Raw genomic sequence first — 23,435 nt, 5'->3', positions numbered from 1 at the left:
GGACCTAACAGAAGCAGAAGATATTAAGAAGAGGCGGCAAGAATACACAGAAGAACGATACAAAAAAGATCTTCATGACCCAGATAACCACGATGGTGTGAACACTCACCTAGAGCCAGACATCCTGGAAATCGAAGTCAAGCGGGCCTTAGGAAGTATCACTATGAACAAAGCTAGTAGAGGTGATGGAACTCCAGTTGAGCTATTTCAAATCCTAAAAGATGATGCTGTGAAAGTGCTGAACTCAATATGCCAGCAAATTTGGAAAACTCAGCAGTGGCCACAGGACAGGAAAAAAGTCAGTTTTTGTTCCAATCCCAAAGAAAGGCAATGCCAGAGAACGTTCAAACTACCGCACAGTTGCCCTCATCTCACATGCTAGCAAAGTAATGCTCAAAATTCTCCAAGCCAGGCTTCAACAGTACATGAATCGTGAACTTCCAGATGTTCCAGCTGGATTTTGAAAAGGCAGAGGAACCAAAGATCGAATTACCAACATCTGTTGTATTATAGAAAAAGCAAGAGAGTTCCAGAAAAGCATCTACTTCTGTTTTATTGACTATGCCAAAGCCTTTGACTGGGTGGATCACAACAAACTGTGGAAAATTCTTCAAGAGATGGGAATACCAGACTACCTGACCTGCCTCCTGAGAAATCTGTATGCAGGTCAAGAAGCAACAGTTAGAATTGGACATGGAACAACAGACTGGTTCCAAATCGGGAAAGGAGTACATCAAGGCTGTATACTGTCACCCTGCTTATTTAACTTCTATGCAGAATATATCATGAGAAATGCCAGGCTGGATGAAGCACAAGCTGGAATCAAGATTGCTGGGAGAAATATCAATAACCTCAGATATGCAGATGACACCACCCTATGGCAGAAAGCAAAGAAGAACTAAAGAGCCTCTTGATGAAAGTGAAAGAGCAGAGTGAAAAAGTTGGCCTAAAACTCAACACTCAGAAAACTAAGATCATGGCATCTGGTCCCATCCCTTTGTAGCAAACAGATGGGGAAACAATGGAAACAGTGACAGATTTTATTTTTGGGGGGAGCCAAAATCACTGTAGATGATGGCTGCAGCCATGAAATTAAGATGCTTGCTCCTTGGCAGAAAAGCTGTGATCAACCTAGACAACCTATTAAAAAGCAGAGACATTACTTTGCCAACACCTTGCCAACAAAGATCTGTCTAGTCAAATCTATGGTTTTTCCAGTAGTCATGTACGAATGTGAAAGTTGAACTATGAAGAAAGCTGAGGGCTGAAGAACTGATGTTTTTGAACTAAGGTGTTGGAGATGACTCTTGAGAGTCCCTTGGACTGCAAAGAGATTCAACCAGTCAATCCTAAAGGAAATCAGTCCTGAATATTCATCGGAAGGACTGATGTTGAAGCTGAAACTCCAGTACTTTGGCCACCTGATTCGAAGAATGACTCATTTGAAAAGACCCTGCTGGGAAAGACTAGAGGCAGGAGGAGAAGGGGACGACAGAGGATGAGATGGTTGGATGGCATTACCAACTCGATGGACACGAGTTTGAGTAAGCTCCAGGAGTTGGAGAGGGACAGGGAAGCCTGGCGTGCTGCAGTCCATGGGGTCGCAGAGTCAGACATGACTAAGCGACTTAACTGAACTGAACTGAATATATTAAACATTGTGTTGGGGCTTCCCTGGTGGCTCAAGTGGTAAGAACCCACCTGCCAATGCAGGAGACACAGGTTTGATCCTTGGTCCGGGAAGATCCCACATGCCTCAAAACAACTAAGCCTGAGTGTCCCAACTACTGAGCCTGTGCTCTAGAGCCTGGGAATAGCAACTACTGAAGCCTGCACACCCTAAGAGCCTGTGCTCAGCAACAGAAGTAGCCACTGAAATGAGAAGCCCACACTCCACAACAGAGAGAAGCCCATGTAGCAAAAAAGACCTAGCACGGCCAATTAAATATATACAATTTTACATGCATGTATAAATGTATTTTTCATCAAACTCTTTGAGAGGACTTCCTTTTGTTCACTACTGTATCCCTGACACCTGTACAAAGCAGGACTCAGCAAATGTTAAAGACTGGTGAGGATGTAAAAAAAATGAAATTCTCATAGATTGCTGACACAAGTATAAATGGTGCAACATCTCTGGAAAACCTTTTGGCAGTATTCACACTCAATGACCTTCCAATTCCACTCCTAGGCATGTACCCAACAAAAAGTCAATACACACATATACCCAAAGACATAGAAGAATATTCTTTGGAGCATTATTCCTAACAGCCAAAAACTGGAAATAATCAAATGTCCACCGACAACAGAGTGGATAAATTGCAGTATATTTTTATAGCGGAATTCTATACAGCAATAAGAAAAAACTGTTGACACAAGAACATGGGTCATTACTGTTGAACAGAAGAAGCCAGACAGAATATACAACATATGACTCTTATTTATATAATGTTCCTTTTAAAAAAAAAAAAGAAGAACACAAAGCTGATGAATGGTAAGAGGTCAGGATACTGGTTACCCTGGGAGAGAGGGAGGGATAGTATCTGGCAGGTGAGAGGTGGGTTTCTGAAGTAGCTGCTCTTAATATTCTATTTTTTTGATCTGGAAAGTACAAGTATGATCACCTTATGAAAATTTATTGAGCTGTACATTTATGATTTGTGAATTTTTTTAATACAAAGTTTACCAGAAAAGGGAAAGCTACAGGAAAAAAGAAACATTATTAAGCTATCTTCCAAATGGTTAATGATTCCATTTATCTTTTTTTTCCCCTCCTTTGTTTGGTTGCACCATGAGGCTTATGGGAATCTTAGTTCCCCAACCAGGGATCAAATGCATGTCTGCTGCAGCGGAAGCAGAGTCCTACAGGGAATTCCCTCCACTTATCATTTAAACATCTTTTTTTAATAGCCAAAAGCAAATTTATTTTCATTTAAAACATAACTCAAGATTAGGTGATTAGTTAAAGCCACATCTTCATTCACCTATAAACTGGAATCCAAGTGTTAAGAAAATCAACCTAAAGATCCTTTCTCACTACACAATACTGTTAATATCTAACTAGATACAAGGACCTATTCAAATGAGAAAAATTTACTCATCTGTTACTGACAGACCTTTCCCCAGTGGTTTCTATTTTCCAATGTCAGCATTCAGGGTAAGTTTAATAAAACCTTTAGCCCTGTTTTCTCCCTTCATCTGTGGAACCAAAATCAGTGTGATGTTCTAATATTTAATTGGCATCAACTGTCTGCCTGTTTTCCCTATAATCGAGAAGTGGGTTCACATGTAAACAGGACTGATTTCACAAATGCATAAACATACAAAGAGATCCTTTCCTTAAAATAAATCTGTGCTCCACACACGGCCAAATCCTTGCACAACAAATTAACTCTTCAGCAGCCTCCAAGCTAAAAAACTAATGTGAAACCAATTAAGCCCTAATGGGATCCCAATTTCTTATTTCTGAAAGAAGTCTTAAAAGATCCCTCTAAGTTTATAATCTTTATCAACCATCCAGATAATCCTGTTAGACTCAGTTCCAAATCTGCGTATCTGAAAATGTGCTACAATAAAAAAAGCTTTGATTACTGCATTTACAGCTTTCACTGCCACAACCAACATGTGCTTTAAAAAACTGGGAAATTTCAATTGCTTCAAAATGGAAATAACAGCCTTAATTAGAAAAGATGGCACTTCTCTGTAAAAACACCAAATGGCAGATGATGCTGGTGCCGTGGGAGGGCTCGGAGGAGGCCCCCGGGGGCCCTGGAATGGGAGGCCATGGTACTTCTGCGGAGGCTTCGGCAGTGGCATCTGGGGCCTGGGTTGAGGCCAAGGCAGAGGTCGTGGACCTCGCAGAGGCAAGACCAAGAAGACAAGTGGCTCCCCATTACCAAGCTGGGCTGCCTGGTCAAAGACATGAAGATCAAGTCCCTGGAGGAGATCTATCTGTTTTCTCTGCTATCAAGGAATCTGAGATCACTCACTTTTTCCTGGGAGCATCCCTTAATTAAGCAGACCTGTGCTGACCAACAGACCAGGTTCAAGGCATCTGTCACCATCGGGACTTACTACGGGGCATGTCAGTTTGGACATCTACAGAGGGAGCCACTGCCATCCGTGGGGCCATCATCCTGGCCAAGCTCTCCATCATCCTTTTGTGATGAGATGGCTACTGGGGGAACACGATTGGAGCCCCACAAGGTCCCTTGCAGGGTGACTGGCCGCTGTGGCTCTGTGCTGGTGCGCCTCACCCCTGCCCCCAGGTATCGTCTCAGCCCCGGTGCCCAAGAAGCTCCTGAGGATGCTTCACCTCTGCCAGGGGCTGCACTGTCACCTTGGGCAACTTCACCAAGGCCATTTTCGACACCATTTCCAAGACTCACAGTTATCTCACCCCTGATCTCTGGAAAGAGACAGTACTCACTAAGTCTCTGTATCAGAATTCACTGATCATCTTATGAAGACCCAATCAGAGTCTCTGTGCAGAGGACCCAGGCTCCAGCTGTAGCTACCACATAATTTTATATGAGAAAAATAAAGTGAATGAAGCTAGAGGGAAAAAAAAAGATGACTGATAAATTGTTGTCTCCAAACTTTGCATGTCCTAGTAAGTCTGCATAGTTATCCTATTCACTTTGGCCACCAAAAGGAATAAAGAAGCAGTTGTTAAAGGTTGTAAGATACCATGTCTGGTGGATGGTCTGAGGATTTTATCCTGAGGGTTTCCTCAGGATTTATTGCCTTTTAATTCATGGAAACACAGACTGTGGAATGAGAAGAACCTCAGAGATCCTTTATCTTTTGACTTTCCTGTATTTAGAGCATTCTTTTGCCTCAACAAAAACCTGCACACCCATTGTGTACACATAAGGTGCTCAAAATGAGTTCAAGGACTTAAAGGCAGAAAGAGCAGAGTATCTATTCTTGGTCTTTGTGCTAATAAAAGCAGTTTCATAAAATGAGAAGTTGTTGTTTAGTCACTGAGTCATGTCCAACTCTTTGTGACCCCCATGGACTGTGGCCCACCAGAGTCCTCTGTTCATGGGATTTCCCAGGCAAGAAGACTGGAGTGGGTCACCATTTCCTTCTCCGGGGGATCTTCCCGACCCAGGAATTGAACCCATGTCTCCGGCACTGGCAGAGAGAGTCTTTGCCACTGAGCCACCAGGAAAGCCCCAGGAAGTGGGTAGGACCTCACTCAGGATTTCATGCTAACATCAGGCAATCCATCAGCAGTATATGCATGCAGTACAAATGTCTACACAAGACAGTTCTCCAAGCCAGGCTTTTTATAGCTGATAATACAGTAAGTTTACAGTACTAGGCAAAATGTCACCATCTCAGAGTCAATATGATAGATGACTCCTCAATGAGTCTAACCTAGGAACAAATTCTTTAGCCTGATATTCAAAGTGTCCCACAGTTCTGCCTCAACCTGCCTTTACTCTTGCTTTCACTAGTACATCCTGTACTTCCAGACCAAGAGTTAGTAACTAAGGCCATTTCCCATCCCACTCTTGTACAAACCCTGCCCACGGCCTATTTCAGTAATGGCTATAGGCTAGCAATTTCTGTATTTTTAAAGAGTTGTTTAAAAAAAAAAAGGAGGAGGAGAATATGGGACAGAATCCATTATGTGTTCTATAAAGCCTAAAATATCTACTATTAAGCTCTTTACAGAAGAAGTTTGCCTATTGCTGGCTTATTCCAGTATGAGGCCCTGGCATGATTTCTCCCTCTCTGTATTTACCAATCCAAGATGGACCCACCCATCAAAATGCAACCAAGTAATATTCAGTGATGCCTTTCTTGCTACTTTCAGTGAGATACATTCTTCCTCTTTTAAATCCATATCCTCTATCTCCCTTAGCACACTATATCCCTTGTAGTTTCCAAACCCAAAACTGAAACACATGGCCTGACAAAGCTATTGCATTAACCAAAATTATTTTACTGCTTCCTGTCTTGCCTGTTCAAATCCATCTTCACAGAGCCACTAGGGTGCTCTACTTAGAATACAATCGTAACAATGTCATTCCCTCATCCTTTCTTGTTGCTCTCCATTAGCTATGGAATAAAATCCAAGCATAAATAAACCTGTTCCCTGCCTGGTTCTCTAGTCTCATCTCCTACCCTTCTTCACCGAGCACATTACACTTTAAAACACATTTACTTTCAATCCCTCCCCCCAAACCCGGTCCAGACTCAGCTTTCCCATCTTACCCTTCCTTTACTTGGGTCACACACTTTGTTATTTTCTAGAAGTAAAAAAATTTGATACATCATCTCTGGAGAGTAATTTGACAACATCTATCAAAATTATACAAATTGTACCCTTTGCCCCAGCAGTTCTACTTCTAGGAATCTAGTCGGCAGATTTATGAAATGGCATTTTTTACACAGCTATGCAGCACTGTTTCTAACAACAAAAGATTGGCATGTAAAATGTTCATCAGTAGTGGACTGTAGAAAAAAAAGTATTATGCATCCATACAATGAAATACAATGCAGAATGAGGAAGTTCTTTTATCTATGTTATTATATGGCCTACAGGAATATAACTGCAAAAATACAGTAGAAACTGGTAATGCTAGCTGCCTCCAAGGAAGGCAAGTGTTGGCTGGAGTACAGAGGTGAGGGAGACAGTTCACTAAATAACCTTTGTACCTTTTAATTGTTGAATTATGTAAATATACTACTAGTCCAAAAACTGATTTTTTTTTAAACAGTTGTTGGAGAAGACTTTTCTGAAACACACCCATACATACATGCACATATGTTACGTCAGATGCCTATCGGTGGTGGTTCTTATCATGCTATTAATACTGCTTACCATTGATAATGAAACATCAATCTGTTCCTCCCTCCACTATTGAACAACTTTTAAACTTCTCCGGCACCTTAGAATTCTCTTTATATCTGCCAGCATCCTTTACTAGGGGCTTAATAAATGTTCCCCTGGTCAGGGAACTAGATCCCACATGCCACCACTAAATAAACAAAGTATCTTTTTTTAAAAAGTTCACCTTCTAGTGTAATTAGCTTGGGTCACAGGAGAATACAGATATTAGGCCTCTCAAATAAATGATTTATTGAACTTAATTAGCAGAACAAAGAGAACAAAGAGACTCAAGAAAAAGATAATCAACAATTGATTCTAGGATTTCAAATTACTATTTAAAAACCATGGCTTTAATGGAAACTCTCCTTATTTACCTAATCATTCCTCAGAGTTCAACAGCCACAAAATTAGCATGGACTATTTAGAGACCTATAGGATGCTCAGAACAAGTCAAGCGTTGGTATTCACAACTAGTTATGTGCTCAGTGGCTTGGAGGCATGTGTGGCATCCCATCTTCTCCCCAAGAAGTTCACTACCTCCATCAACTGAACCAGAATCTTTGCTTCACTATTTCCCAGTACAACTCTCCGCAACAGCATCAATTATAAGAGGAAAAGATGGACAATCACTGTCCAAACTTAATTAAAATCCAGTTGTCAAAGCTTTCACTACAAAAGCAATCAACAAAAATCTATGTTAGGACATAGAGGGCAAGACAAACTGGAAGATCTTTGAGGGCAGGGACTGAATTTTATGCACCTAGGAAGCCCCTCAGCACCTAGAACCATCCCTGCAGCTAACAGCTGCACAATATAGTTGTTAAATGAACAGCTTCACTTAAGACTATAAAGGGGATTTTTACTTTATCTGTACTACTTAAATATCTAAAATATATTCACACATTACAAAATCACTGATGTAATAACACACAGTATCTAGAACATGCTTTCACAATTCCTCAATTGATTCTCATCTTGTCAGGTAAATAGGGATGGTATGGCTGTCCCCTTTTCACAGATGATAAAAGCCACTCAAAATCCAAATATGAAAAAAAAAAAAAATGGGAAAAAAAAAAATCCAAATATGAATTGTCCAAGGTTGCACTGTTTGTGAGCTGAAGGTAAAAGGAAGCACTAGGATGATACCCATGTTTTCACTCATTACACATCTAACCAAAAAGAAAAGAATGTCCCCTCACAGATCCAACTCCCCAAAACCTACACCGTTGCATTCTACCTGTGTGATAGTGACGAAATCACCTGACTCCTGAACTTTATATGAAATAAGAGGATGGGAATACTACTACTCACTGATTGCTGTAAAAATCAGATGTGTGAAAACCGTTCTGACATTTCAGTGGTAGTTGCTATTATTTCTGTTAATAACATGTAAATAAGAAATGACTGTGTTGACTCCAACAGAAGACACTCCATATTATAAAAAAGAATATGACTTTAAGTAGAAACTAGACAACTAAAATTGATTTTACCCAAATACACTGTTTCCTTAACAATTAATTCTAAAACAAAGTAAAACACCCAACAAGCAAATGGAACTCTCATACATTACTGGTAAAAATGCAAAATGGTACAGTGTAGCCACTTCAAAAAATACTTTGGGCGTTTCTTAAGAAGTTAAACATGAAATTACCTAGAACCCAGCGATCCCACTCCTAACTATTTACCCAAGAGAAATGAAGATATATGCGCAAAAGACATAAATGTTTAGAGCTTCATTCATGTATCAAAACAGGAAACAACCCAAATGTCCATTAACTGGTAGACAGACTGATTTAAAAAATTACAGTACATCCATACAGTGGAAGGCTACTCAGCAATAAAAGGGAACTACAGATATATACAACACGGATGATTTTCAAAACAATTATAGTAAGTGAAAGATATCAGATACAAAGGCTACATATGGTACAGTTTCAGTCATATGACATGGAAAAGGCAAAAAACTAGAAAGATAGAAACCACTAGAAGGGCAAAAACTAGTATGGTACTTAGCAGGGGCTGCTAAATGAACAGAAAGGAGCATGAGGTAACTATTGGGGATGATGGAAATAAAACTATATTTTGGTTGGTGTGATGATTACAATTGCATATATTTGTCAAAACTCACAGAACTATACCCTTAAAAAAGAATAAAGTTTACTATATGTAAATTATACCTAAAAAACAGGACTAAAAGAGAAAGAAAAACTAAACTACTCCATTTACACATCTGAGGGAAAAAGGAATAGTTAAGTATCACAATATTTATGCTCAGTTTGGTTCAGTATTTGCTTAAGAAATTTTAGCTAAACCACCTAACAACTGCTGGGTTAAACCTCTCTGAGGAGGTTTTACAAGGATACCCTGTTTTCAGAGAAACCATTCTCTCTCTTTAATTATTAGTTTAATTATTTTGACAGTGCTCACTCCAGTAGTCACTACTACTTGACTTTCATTCACTACCACCTACTTCCTTCCAATGCTCTCCCCATTCCAAAACTTCAAAAAAGGTAACCTACAGTTCTCACCTACAAATATATCTGAGAAATGAGCACACTAAAATTCCTTATTCGGAATTTCAAAGGCAAACGACTCAGTAGCAAATCACTCTGCCTTTTTCACAAGAAAAAAATATTTAAAATTTCACTATGTGTCAAAACCAACCAGTCATATATATATATATATATATATATACACACACACACACACACATACACATCAAATTTCTGTAAGTTGAATTACATCTTAAATCACTGAGAAGTTATCCCAAAGTAACTTTTGAGTCCAGTATACTGGCCACATACCCTCAGACTAAAGACAAAAAAACTATAAACAAAGAGGTGGCAAGAATACACAGAAAAACTGTAAAAAAAAGATCTTCACGACCCAGATAATCACGATGGTGTGATCACTCACCTAGAGCCAGACATCCTGGAATGTGAAGTCAAGTGGGCCTTAGGAAGCAGCACTACGAACAAAGCTAGTGGAGGTGATGGAATAGAGTTGAGCTACTTCAAATCCTGAAAGATGTTGCTGTGAAAGTGCTGCACTCAATATGCCAGCAAATTTAGAAAACTCAGCAGTGGCCACAGGACTGGAAAAGGTCAGTTTTCATTCCAATCCCAAAGAAAGGCAATGCCAAAGAATGCTCAAATTACTGCACAATTGCACTCATCTCACACGCTACTAAAGTAATGCTCAAAGTTCTCCAAGCCAGGCTTCAGCAATACATGAACTGTGAACTTCCAGATTTTCAAGCTAGTTTTAGAAAACGTAGAGGAAGCAGAGATCAAATTGCCAACATACGTTGGAGTATAGAAAAAACAAGAGAGTTCCAGAAAAACATCTATTTCTGCTTTATTGACTATGACAAAGCCTTTGACTGTGTGGATCACAATAAACTGGAAAATTCTTCAAGAGATGGGAATACCAGACTACCTGACCTGCCTCTTGAGAAACCTGTATGCAGGTCAGGAAGCAACAGTTAGAACTGGACATGGAACAACAGACTGGTTCCAAATAGGAAAAGGAATACATCAAGGCTGGATATTGTCACCCTGCTTATTTAACTTATATGCAGAGTACATCATGAGAAACGCTGGGCTGGAGGAAGCACAAGCTGGAATCAAGATTGCCGGGAGAAATATCAATAACCTCAAATATGCAGATGACACCACCCTTATGGCAGAAAGTGAAGAAGAACTAAAGAGCCTCTTGATGAAAGTGAAAGAGGAAAGTGGAAAAAGTTGGCTTAAAGCTCAACATTCAGAAAACTAAGATCATGGCATCCGGTCCCATCACTTCATGGCAAATAGATGGGGAGAGAGTGGAACAGTGGCTGACTTTATTTTTCTGGGCTCCAAAATCACTGCAGATGGTGATTGCAGCCATGAAATTAAAAGACACTTACCCCTCAGAAGGAAAGTTATGACCAACCTAGACAGCATATTAAAAAGCAGAGACATACCTTTGTCAACAAAGGTCTGTCTAGTCAAGGCTATGGCTTTTCCAGTGGTCATGTATGGATGTGAGAGTTAGACTATAAAGAAAGCTGATAGAGAAGGAAATGGCAACCCACTCCAGTATTCTTGCCTGGAAAAGTCCATGAACAGAGGAGCCTGGCGGGCTGCAGTCCATGGGGTTACATGACTGAGCATGTGTGCACGAGGGTGGAGGGAGATGGGTTGGTAGCAATAAAGTGGTAGAACTTTAAAAAAAAAAAGAAAGAAAGCTGAGCACCGAAGAATTGATGCTTTTGAACTGTGGTGTTGGAGAAGACTCGAGAGTCCCTTGGACTACAAGGAGATCCAACCAGTCCATCCTAAAGGAGATCAGTCCTGGGTGTTCATTGGAAGGACTGATGTTGAAAATAAAACTCCAATATTTTGGCCACCTGATGCGAAGAGCTGACTCATTTGAAAAGACCCTGATGCTGGGAAAGATTGAGGGCAGGAGGAGAAGGGGACGACAGAGGATGAGATGGTTGGATGGGGAGATGGGTTTGGGTGAACTGCGGGAGTTGGTGATGGACAGGGAGGCCTGGTGTGCTGCAGTTCATGGGGTCACAAAGAGTTGGACACGACTGAGCGACTGAACTGAACTGAAACTGATTTCATAGTAACGTGGGTTAGCAATTTTGGAGCTATTTTCAGTATATTCTAGGTTTGGACAAATAAATATATTATGCATTATATGAGTTGGGTTTACAATCCCTAGGTAAGACAAGGGGCTTAAAAATACAGGAAAAAAATAAGATAAAGTCTAAATAAACTTTGTGGTATTGGAGATGTTAGTCTGAACACACAATTCTGAAACCAAGTTCCCTTATCAAGTTTATGATCAGTCTCTCTATCCAAAACTTTATTCCCTCTCTTGTACACTCTGACCTCAAGCCTGTGCTAACTGAACACTAATCAACAAGTCAGATGACTAAAACTGCTATTGCTGATAACATCATTAAGCAACTAAAATTGCTATTATGGACATGATCATTAACGGACAAACTCAGGTTGCTTCTCCAGCGCAAGATGAGTGGTCCCAGAGCCATAGACCACTATGGATGGAGAATCGTAAACTAGAGACATCCTGACTTCCCAAAACTACAAATAAGAAATGTTACAGTAACGTCACAGGACAATTAGTCCCAGCCTCTTTTCTTCCTGTAAAACATAACCCTAACTCAAAGACCAGGTGGGTTTGAAATCCTTATTTTACTGCAAACTCCCATTGTCAAGAGTTTCGCTTTCAGTACTGTGGGCACAGGAGCCCTTTGCTCAGTTTCAGTTTTTATTATATTTAGATAAAAACAGAAATAAACTTAGATACATGTATGTTTATATACACATAGATTTCTAAGCTCTGCCCATTGAAAGGATCTGAAAGCAATGACAACCCATAGCAATGAGCATACATAGCAACTAGATCTTGATTTCTAAATAATTTTCTCCACTAACAGAAATTAGGAGAGAAACATCTTAGAGAAATAGCTGATTCCAAAGTTCAGGTAGGAAGATAAGCCTGCAACATCTTTTTTGTGCCAAAAAGGAAGTGGTTCAAGAATGTGAGGAACTTGTCAAAAGCTAGCCTGAAGGGGTTCCCACTGCCAAATCTGGGACAATGTGAAAATCACAAAAAATAATGACGGTAACAGATTATGACCTACTGCATAAAATAAGAATCCATATTAATACATACAAATAAAGGTAAGAAAATGCTCTCCTGCAGAATATTAACCAATAAGCAAAGAATAAAACTGATAAGCTGAAAAGAATAAAACTGATAAGCAAAAAATAAAAACTGATAGCACAGTTCTGTAAAACGAAAGCACAACTATCACAGTAATAACTGACTCAGGCAAACATCATCAATAGATGCTACAACTACTGGATAGAAGTTTGATGAAAACAAGGTATTTACACGGACTCAGAATCTCCCATAGTATTACTAATTAAAAAGGAAAACATTAAACTCTATAGTGGAAAAACCTGACAGACATCATCTTAAATAAGTGATCAAAGTTAACATCATCAGTACTGAACAAATGGATATCAAATGCTTCCTGATATGATGCAATGAGAAGGATATAACATTACTCTGCAATATTCCCATCAAAATGCATACTCTGAATCTATTCATACGGAAGGCAAATTCAAATTGAGAGACACTCTATAAAATAAATGACCTATACCATTCAAAAAAGACAAGATCATGAAAGATAAGGCTGAAGGGTTCTTTCAAACTGGAGATCAAACAAATATTTTATGCAGATCCTGGATTGGATCCTAGATTAGAAAAATTTTTCCCTATAAAAAACACTGAAACAAATGGCAAAATTTGAGTCAAGTCAGTATATTATATAATAACATTATAACCAATCTGTATTTCCTGATTTTGGAAAGAACACTGTTGTGGTTACATAAGAGAATGTCTTAGTTTACTGAAAATATACATTATCATATTTAGGGTAAAGAAGCATCATATTTGTAACTTACTCTAGCTTCAAAAATTAATATGCATATATAAAAAGAATATAGGGTGGAGAAGGAAATGGCAACCCACTCCAGTATTCTTGCCTGGAAAAGTCCATGGACAGAGGAGCCTGGCGGGCTGCAGTCCATGGTGTTACATGACTGAGCATGTGCGCATAAGGGTGGAGGGAGATGGGTTGGTAGCAATAAAGTGGTAGAACTAAAAAAAAAAAAAAAAAAGAAAAAAAGGGACCTCCCTGGTGGTCCAGTGGTTAAGAACCCACCTTCCAGTACAAGGGATGCTGGTTCAATGCCTGGTAAGGGAACTAAGATCCCGCATGCTTTGGGGCCACCAAGCCCCCAAGGCGCAACTGCTGAGCCCATGGGTCACAACTACAGAGAAGCCCTTAAGGAGGAGCTTATGAAAACTTGAGCTCCTAAGCTCCTGGCGGTTCCAGGCAGCTAGTGAATGAATGCCAGAGGAGCTAAGACAATCATCTCCTCTTCCCCACCTCTCAGAACCTGCCTCTTCTAAGCCACTCCTACTTTTAATTTAGGCCATTAAGACTTGCTTTCTGCCAGCCTCTGCCCTGTAAGATTGATGTGACTTCTCAAGAGAGAAACAAAATGAATCATAATCACTTTCTCAATATTAAGGACAAAGAAATACTGCCACATTTTTGGTGGAAAAAAATATCACTAGTGTTTTAACTTCTATGGGGGATGGGAGAGGGAGAGGATGGTGGTAAAGAGACAGTAAACCAGCTAAAGACTATGTGAAATAGAGGAAATGGTGATTTTGATTGGTGAAGCTCTAGGGATATAAGGTAACAATGAATAAATCTGTGCTATTTGAATGTCTGTTCTCATGTGGCTTCAAAAATTAAAAGCAGGCAGGACCTCTGCATTGAGATGGTTAAGTTAACAAAGGAATAAGGGAAACATCTGTATGAGAGGAAAAGGTCAAAGCAGTGTGTCAAGGGAACTCTGCTATGCCTGGTATTAACATTTCACTTGAGTTGCTGGAGAGGTCAGATTACATGTTTGTCGCCATCAGCTAATTTAATTGAAAGGTCTAGCCAACTCCAAAGCTATCAATTCAGACAGAAGGATACCTAGCTCTGAGTACCTCTGAGTTTTACTTTGATTTCTGCATTTAATTACAGGAATACAAAATAGAGGGGCAGAACCATATTTTAAAGAGCCACATTCCAAAGTAAAGGTTCACTGCATAGTCTATATACTATATTTGATGAGCCATATTTGACAGCTCCTCACAGGGCCATGCAAAATTAGCATGGACATTTCTTGGGCTTTTGATGTTCACTGCCATCATGTGCTTCACTGCTAAAATCGGGAAACATATGGGATGAATTGGTAAAGGCTGCTGAGAGTTTCTGTTGCCTTTTTTTTTTCTGTTTTTAATTCATGGCTAAGGCCAATTCAGAATACCTCTAAACAAGACCAAGATCTAATACAGCACTCTTTAAACCATATCCATTCCCAGGATATTTTTAAATAAGAAAAGATGTTAGGGGAAGAAAGGTGTTGAAGAAAAATGATGGGAAATCAAGTATCTTCAGGGAACACTGGGATCCTTGGGAACATATGTCTAAAAACCTATAGTTTAGCTAGTGAAAAGAAGAAGCCACATGGTAGAGAGTGAAAATGTGGGTTTTGGACTCAGATCTCAGTGAATTCAGTATCAGGACTGAACTAAGTGTGAATAGTGTGTCTGCTACTGGTTAACTGTGTGACCTAGGGGAATTTATCTAACTTCTCTGAGACTTATTTTCTCATCTGTAAAACAGAGATACTAACTCCCTCTCAAGGATGTTTTAAGAATTACATGAGATAACATATGTGAAAGGGGGTTGGTTCCCAGGTGGCGCAATGGTAAAGACTGGCCTGCCAATGCAGGTGACATAGGTGGCTTGGGTTTGATCCTGTGTTGGGAAAATCACTTGGAGTAGGAAATGGCAACCCGCTCTAGTATTCTTGCCATAGAAAATTCCATGGACAGAGGAGTCCGGTGGGCTACAGTCCACGGGTTCAAAAAGAGTTGGACACAACTTAGTACAACATACATGAAGAGTGCCCAGCAGAAAATCTAGCAAAGACTTTTTTTTTTTTTTAAAGAATTCAACTGGACTTAAAAGTCAGATTCAGTTGACATATCTGCTATAGACTCATTTTACAAGTTTAATTTATGATACCCCAACTGCTATAATTTCAGATAGCCTCAAGGCCTTGGAGAGGCCTGAGACAAAAACCAGAGACAGAGGCAAAAGTTACTTAACCAGCCATAATAAAACCCAGAGACAGACTCTGTCACATGTAAATATACTAGCTCATATTGCACATGGGGCCAGTCAATACAGCACCAGAAAGGCTCCTCTCCTCTTTTGTAATTTTACTAAAGCAGAAACAATAACTAGGGGAGAGATTCTCCCTCAGCCTTTAAACTTTCAGGGATTTTAAGTAAATCTTTACAATTGAATGATCACTTTCTATGAAGTTCAAAACAGTACTCTAAAAGTAAGAACTGAGGCTAAAACCAGCAGGTAAGAAATCTTACTTCCCCATCTTTCCTCCTGTTTTCCTTACCCTGGAGGAAGTATGAACTCAGGGAATTAACTCATCTTTATCCAAGTGCTACATGCATCCACTGTACTCTTATTTAAACCATTTTTCCGGTCTAAAAGCTTTCAGCAGCTACCTTAATGTTAAGAAGTCAGGCTCTGTACTCACAAAAGATTTAGATTTTAAACTGTTCATCTATTAGCTCTATGTATTTCCAGGTGGCACTAGTGGTAAAGAACCCACCTGCCAATGCAGGTAGATGTAAGGGACGTGGGTTCGATCTCTGGGTAAGGAAGATCCCCTTTAGTAGGAAACAGCAACCCACTCCAGTATTCTTGCCTAGAGAATCCTATGGACAGAGAAGCTTGGTAGGCTAGTTCATAGGGCTGCACAGAGTCCTATGCATAGGACAGCTGCATAGGCTGCTGTCTGACTATTCAGTCGGACATGACTGAATAGACTTAGCATGCACAGATGAGATCTGAGTCAATTTCCTAGTTTATAAAAGAGGATATATAACTAAAAGTAAAGGATTAAAAGGCAAAAGGTGGCCCAAAATAAACATTCAATATTAGTCATCATAATTATTAGGCAAGAATTAACCTCATCTATAGATCAAATAAACAAACAACTGAGTCTCAGAGGTGGAATAACTTCCCAGAAGAATGGAACCTCAAACCCAAAGTCTGTCTCCAAATTCTGTTTTTTCCATTATGCCAAACAACCTAACTCATGTATGAAAGTGGAAGTTTCTCAGTTGTGTCCAACTCTTTGGGACCCTATGGCCTATACAGTCCATGGAATTCTCCAAGCCCGAATTCAGGAGTGGGTAGCCTTCTCTAGGGCATCTTCCCAACCCAGGGATTGAACCCAGGTCTCCCACACTGCAGGCAGATTCTTTACCAGCTGAGCCACAAGGGAAGCCCCAGAATACTGGAGTGGGTAGCCTATCTCTTCTCCAGCAGATCTTCCCGACCCAGGAATCGAACTGGGGTCTCCAGCATTGCAGGCGAATTCTTTACCAACTGAACTCTCAGGGAAGCCCTATCTCATGTCTATCCCTGTCGTTTTAAATAGGCTACTAACTGCAATTTAACTAGTCTTTATTGTGTGGTCACAGGTTATGGGTGTTTTTAATTTTATTCCATTTTTTCTTTTTCATATCGTAATAGTTTGGGAGGAAAACTGACTGAACACACAGCAGGTGATGACCAGGTGAAAAGACGAGACCCAGTTTCTCCTTGTCAGTATCCTTAACTGTAGTAGCCTCTCTCCTCTCCAAGCATTTGCTGCTTTTAAATCTGCTACGATCTGAGCTTGAATAAGTACCCTAGGACTAGTGAGAGTACCTCTAAGCCTGAAGAACAAAGGAAATACAAACTTTCCAAACTAGAAGGAGTTAGTCACGCATGTAGGGAGAATTACTGTCAGAAGAATAACAAGGGACACAGCTAGACAGAGACAACACTCATAGGAAGGGAGCAGGATAATTGAATTCCATATCCTCAGATGGGAAGAAAGCCAGCTGATGCAGTCTAAGTCCACCAGCTTCCCAGGGTGGGAAAGGATGGCACGTGGACCTAGAGGAGCCAACAGAAGGGACCTAATTCTACCGGAGAAGTCTTCCTGCTGAACCTTCACATCTCTTCTTCCATTCTAATGGCCTAGTGCCAGATAAGGAAAGATTTACTGAATGTGACAGTTCTCACCCTTTTGAAGAGTAATGCTTATCCACCATAAAATATTTATGGGTGAGTTTTTCACTAATTGAGTATGGTCATTTATCATCCCACTTGTAACTGTTCAGAAATCTTTTAATTCAAGAATTTACGTATCTTTCTCCACATTTATGGATTTTGCTCTTACCTACTAGGCAAATTAAGTCACAATAACGCACATACTATCACAACCCTCAAGAAACTTAATACTTAGGAGTTTACACTCATATCTTAAGATATCTTAAGAAGACAGAATGAGTGCCACCAGAGAGGAAAGAGCTTGGCTGTGAAAAGTTCTAAGACAGGTTTCTTTGCCATCCAGCCCCTGGCAGGCATAACTTCAGCCAGAACTCACTGTTATCTATTAACAAGGTTTCCCACAGGTCCAGATCTGGAGAACCACTCACCAAGCCCTCAACAGCCCCCAGTTTCCACTCTATACCCTCAGCCAATAAGGTTCATGCCTCATCTTCCTGGAAAGTCCCTCTCCTTCCAAATGTCACCTCCTTACCTGAACCTTACTTGGACCCTCAAAGAACAATTACAATGTGTCTACTCTACATTCCCAAAGCCTTTACTTTAAGAACTTAAAGCACTTTATCATTATCCATGTATTTGTGCAGGACCTACTAGATTAGGGCTTCCCTGGTGGCTCAGACAGTAAAGAATCCGCCTGCAATGTGGGAGACCTGGGTTCAATACCTGGGTTGGGAAGATCCCCTGGAGAAGGGAAAGGCTACCCACTCTAGTATTCTGGCCTGGAGAGTTCCATGGACTATACAGTCCATGGGGTCACAAAGAGTTGAACACAACTGAGCGACTTTCACGTCACTTCACTTCTACTAGATTGTGAGATTCCAAGTCATCTGTATCCTTAGCCACTAACAGCACTCAAAATAGTATGTCAGGCCCAGTGTAAGTATTCTACATATATTAACATTACATTCTACTAACATGTACACCACAATAAGTCATCACAGTAAAACTGAAAACGAGATGACAGGAACTCTCTTCTCAATTTTACAAGTGAGGAAAATTAAGTGCACAGAAAGGTTAAGTAGTGCTGAAAGTCTCAAAGCTAGTAAGGACTGGACCCCAGGATTTCAATCTAGGCATAACTTCAGAACTGAATTTCAATAGACATCATGGGTTGAGGGGAAGGTCGGACTACAAGATCAATCTCCACCACAGGGAGCACAGTTATTATTCACACACTGGGGTATGGAAAGCCAAATACTGGCACTTCTACTTATATTTCAGTTCATCCTTTTGTAAAATGTCTATTTTTGCACATGTTATAAAATGTACATAATAGACAGTACAGTAAACACTGTAATTGTAACTTAAACATTCATATAATGTGTGTGCATACTCAACCATATTTACTGATACAAAGAACATTAAAACCATTTGAGGCCACTATTCTAGACCATTTCCCCCAGGGACTCAGTTCCTCCATTCTCTCTGCCTAGCACTTCAGTTAAAAAACATTAGCCAATCAAGACTATAGGTGAACTTCAGAGAGGTAAGAGTTTGCTCTTATTTATATTTGGAAGCCCTATATCAGCACAAGGACCGGGTGCTTAGCAGATGGTCAATGTTGAACCTAACTGCATCATGAGAACCTTACATTAAAAAATTCTCTTCAGGAAAAAAAAAAGAGTCTCTCGACATTTTAATGCAACTTATAAATACTTCCAGATTTTAAAAAAAAACATACTAAGCACATTGCCTAAAAATGCTATATAGAATTCTCCTAGGAACACTATAAACAAACAAAAAACAAACCTTAGTTACATAATAGAACCAAAATATTGTACTTTAGGGCTTATTTTAAACAGAAAACTGAATAAAAGAGATCTGGGCATTAAAAAAAAATCTAAGTTTATATTAAAGGTCCTTTCACTATACAGAGATAGTCTAACTTTGCCAGACCTAAAGGTCACCTCTGTTGGTCTCTCCCAAGTTAAACTCCAAGAGGAATAGATTAAACTTTCCAAAGCAGCAACTGCAGACTTGACTATGAAGAGGCATTAACTGGGTCCACCTACCTACTCTGCATTTCTTCAATCCAACATTTAATGGGAATCAAACAAAGAAGAAAGGCTGTGTAAAGCCCCTCTTTTATGAGAGGAAGAACCTAGCCTCTGAGGCTAAATCCACAAGGTTCCTCCTGTCCTCAGCTTCATCCTCTGCACAATGGGCATACACAAATACTTAACTCTTATCTATGTTACCAGGATTAAATGAGAGAAAACATGCAAAATGGATTTATCTGTTTCCTCATTGAACGTGTCTCTCTCCCTTCCCCCAACTAAAACTCAAAGCTTGAGTTTGGTTTATCTAGTTTGTTGCTATATTCCCAGGGCCAAAATGGTACCTTTTATTTAATAAATTATTTAATAAATGCTAAATGAATAGAATGCAAAATGCCTGCTGCTCAAAAAATGTTGGCTATTATGGCTATTACTGCTAACAAGAAACAATGAAAATTTTATTGTTAAGAGACCCACACCTCCTCGAAAGATCTCACATTTCTAGGAGGTAAAGTAGATAAATGCTGAAAAGGAGCAATGGAGCTAAGAAAAACAACTGGATCATAAAGCAGGACTAACCTAAAATAAAATTAAAATCTCAAATAAATACACCAATCAGAGCTGAATTTCGAGCTTTCCTGAGTGAGGTTCACCCTGGATGAGGTTTAACAGCGATTACAATAATGACAGTTTTCACGCCTGTGTGTGCCAGAGCCCATGTCAAGCCTCCTATGTGGCCTCACAAAACCCTGAACCGGGGTGGGGAAGGGCTGGAGATGTTCTTCTCGCCTTCATTTTGCAGAAGGGGTAACTGAGGTTCAGAGAGACCCAAGGTCACCGCCTGTAAGCGGAGAAGCCGCAATGTGAACCCCAGCAGTCGGACCCCCGAGCCTGCATTCAACAGGCCCCTCTGAGGGGCCACCCTCGCCTCTTCCACCATCCGCCACACAACCCTCGAAATTGGATGTGTGTAATATTTCTCCAGGGCCGGACTTAGTGGCCCCGGCGCCAGGAGAACAAAACAATCCTTGTCCGCCGGCAAGTTCGATGGACGCCGGCCCGGCCGGGGCTCCGAGGCCGCGGTGCCCAGAGACTCGCGCACACCACGAGCTCCGAGCTCTCGAGCGGTGTAGGAGGCGCCTGGGCAGCCCTGGGAGCTCGGGAAGGCCCGGTGACCTTGGATCTGCCGCCCTTCTTGGGGCCTCAGTTTACCAGCCTGGCCTCGCGCCGGGGGCCTCCCGGGAGCTCGCGCCTGTGGAGCCGCAGGCCTTCACACGCCCCCCTTAGCCGCCCGCTTTCCCGCCCCGCTTACGCTGGAAGGCGGCCGCTCCAGGGACGCCCACCATCGCCCAGCGCCGCTGCCGCGCACCTCGCCTCCACTCGCGACCCGGGTCCCCCGCAGGCACCGCTGAGGGACCTGTAGCCGCCAAGCTTGCCGACCCCAGAGTCGCTGCTGCCTCCGTCTCCGCCGCCGTTAGGCCGCGCGCAGCCCCGCCCCCCAGCTGGCCCCGCCCCGCCCGCCGGGCACGCCCCCGCAGCGCGTTCTCGCCCGCCAGACCAACGCACGCGGAAGCCTGGCCCCTAGACCGACTCCCACTAAACCCCGCCTCCTGACCTGCTCCGCCCCTTCCGCGCGAACTATTACCCTATCCCGGCTCACCCTGCTTCTCAGTCCCGCCCCCCCTGCGTCACTCGCGCCCATCACGTGCAAGGTCCACTCTTCAGGCTTAGAGATTCCAGCTGTGGCCAAGGCAACTGCCAGAACCCAGAGGCGGAGCCTTAGGGGGCGGAGCTTGGGGGGAGGGCGCAGTGCCTCACCTGAGTTCTCCAGGTTAAGGTCCTTTCGCCTTTGCGCCTGTCTTTAGGCAACTCACTTCTTCCGACAGTGTTCCAATATTTAAAATGTCATGATCATAATGTTAATAACTGTTACCTGTTACCGAGCTATTTTTATACACTCCATCCCGTTAATCTTTACAATGAGCAAGAGAAGTATTATTATTTATTCCCCGTTTTCTGTACATGCGGATACGGCTTGCCCACCAACCAGGTTGCTCACTAGGTACAGTTAACAGAGATGGGATTGGAAGCTAGGAACTTGTGACTTCAGACCCAGTACTTTGAGCTACTCTGAAGTATTCTACCTCCCAAAGTCTCTAAATTAAAACAAGAGATTAAAATTTCCAAACTCCTCTATGTACAGAGACCAAAAGCAAAGTTCTTTTAACTATACTTGTCTTTTGCAAGAAAAAGACTGAGATAAAATAGTTGCAACATACTCAACAAAAAAATCAATATTCAAAATAAAGAGCTCCTTACAACCAATAAGAAAAGTAAGATAATTTAATAGAAAAATGGACAAAGAATAAATAGACAATGCACAGAAAAGAAAATCTGAAAAAGTAATAAACATTTTTAAAAGATGCTCAGTCTTTCTAACAATCAGGACAACACCAAACAATGAGTTGCCATATTTCATGCATTAGATTATAGATTCCACTGTGGATCTCCATCCCAAAGAAATACTAGCTCATGTGCACAAAAAGTTGTGTAGGAAAGAAGGTTATGCCAGAATTATTTACAACAACAAAAAGTGGAATTGACTCAAATGTCCAATGTGGAAAACTAGTAAAACAAACTATGGAAAATAATATGCAACATTTAAAAAGTAGGTAGATCTACTTGTAATAAAGGGTTGCCAAGACATACTTGTTAACTGAAAAAGCAAATTCAAGTTCCATATAGTTATTCTTTTGCTTTACTTCCAAGTTTTGGATAATTGGATAATTTTTCTTAACACCTACATACTATGTACACTCTAAAATTGTGCTAAATCTAAGCCCACATGCCAGAGCCAGACAAAGTGGATATAAATTATAGCTCCATACTTACCAGCTATACAGACCTGGACAAGTCATCCTACATTTCTAAGCCTAGGCAAGTAGTTCACAATAGTACCTAGCTTGAAAGATGGTTGCATGAAAAGTACAATGCCTGGTACATTTTTAAAATGTTACACTTATTATTATATGCACTTTTCTTTTTTTGTTGTTGTTGTTAATCTCTTTTCCCTCCCAGTACCGACCCTCTACCCTTCATGCCTGGAAGTTGTTAACACAAAGTAGGTGCTCAAAAAAAGTCTTGCTGATGCATTCTATCACCATTTGAATCCCGCTATATACTACCTTGCCTTGTCTTGGCACTTAACTATTTGGAATATAATAATTGAGCAACACTTGAAGTATTTTTATGATGTAGATATTTAAGACATTTTTGCTGAATTAAAGGAAAATTCAGCAAAAGGAACTAAGTAGGGACAATAATTAACCTGCCTAAGACCACATACTATGAAGCTGTTGCCTGGTCAAAGAGGCTAAACATAGAATTTTCTGCCACAATATCACATTCAAGCTGATAAGTATGAATTTATTTATTAAACATGTAGTGAGAAACTAGCCCATAACTCAGTGGTTCTCAGGGTGGGCCACTGTCAAAATCACTTGGAAATGAGAAACTGATTTAGAAACACATACTCATAGGTCCTGCTGATCAGGAAGGCCCCCAGGTCTGGAACCACAAGAGCTCCCCTCCAGAGGTAGAAGGAAAGGAAAGGGGCTTCTGCTTCTTTCCAAGGCTATCCACTCCAGTATTCTTGGGCTTCCCTTGTGGCTCAGCTCAGTAAAGAATCCACCTGCAATGCGGGAGACCTGGGTTCGATCCCTGGGTTGGGAAGATCCCCTGAAGAAGGGAAAGGTCACCCACTCCAGTATCCTGGCCTGGAGAA

The 23,435-nt window shown here is 40.9% G+C and overlaps 1 protein-coding gene and 1 pseudogene across 2 annotated transcripts in view; one reads left to right on the top strand and one right to left on the bottom strand.

Moving 5' to 3' along the window:
* Window positions 1-21,125, bottom strand: part of CBFA2T2 (CBFA2/RUNX1 partner transcriptional co-repressor 2) — a 141,659-nt gene extending 120,534 nt beyond the window's left edge. Inside the window, exon 1 of one of the 2 annotated variants that reach the window (XM_061127084.1) lies at window positions 20,964-21,125. In XM_061127084.1, the coding sequence (XP_060983067.1) occupies window positions 20,964-20,997 (34 nt within the window). In that variant the 5' untranslated portion in view covers window positions 20,998-21,125. The remainder of the gene's footprint in view (window positions 1-20,963) is intronic. The other variant, XM_061127085.1, reaches the window with a different exon arrangement.
* LOC133044452 (small ribosomal subunit protein uS5-like) lies at window positions 3,716-4,524 on the top strand (annotated as a pseudogene).
* Window positions 21,126-23,435: the final 2,310 nt, after the last annotated feature.

The sequence above is a fragment of the Dama dama genome, chromosome 23 (genome assembly GCF_033118175.1).
Source record: "Dama dama isolate Ldn47 chromosome 23, ASM3311817v1, whole genome shotgun sequence".
NCBI lineage: Eukaryota > Metazoa > Chordata > Mammalia > Artiodactyla > Cervidae > Dama > Dama dama.
Note: the sequence above shows the minus strand (reverse complement) of the source record. Positions and strands in the feature narration are given on the sequence as shown.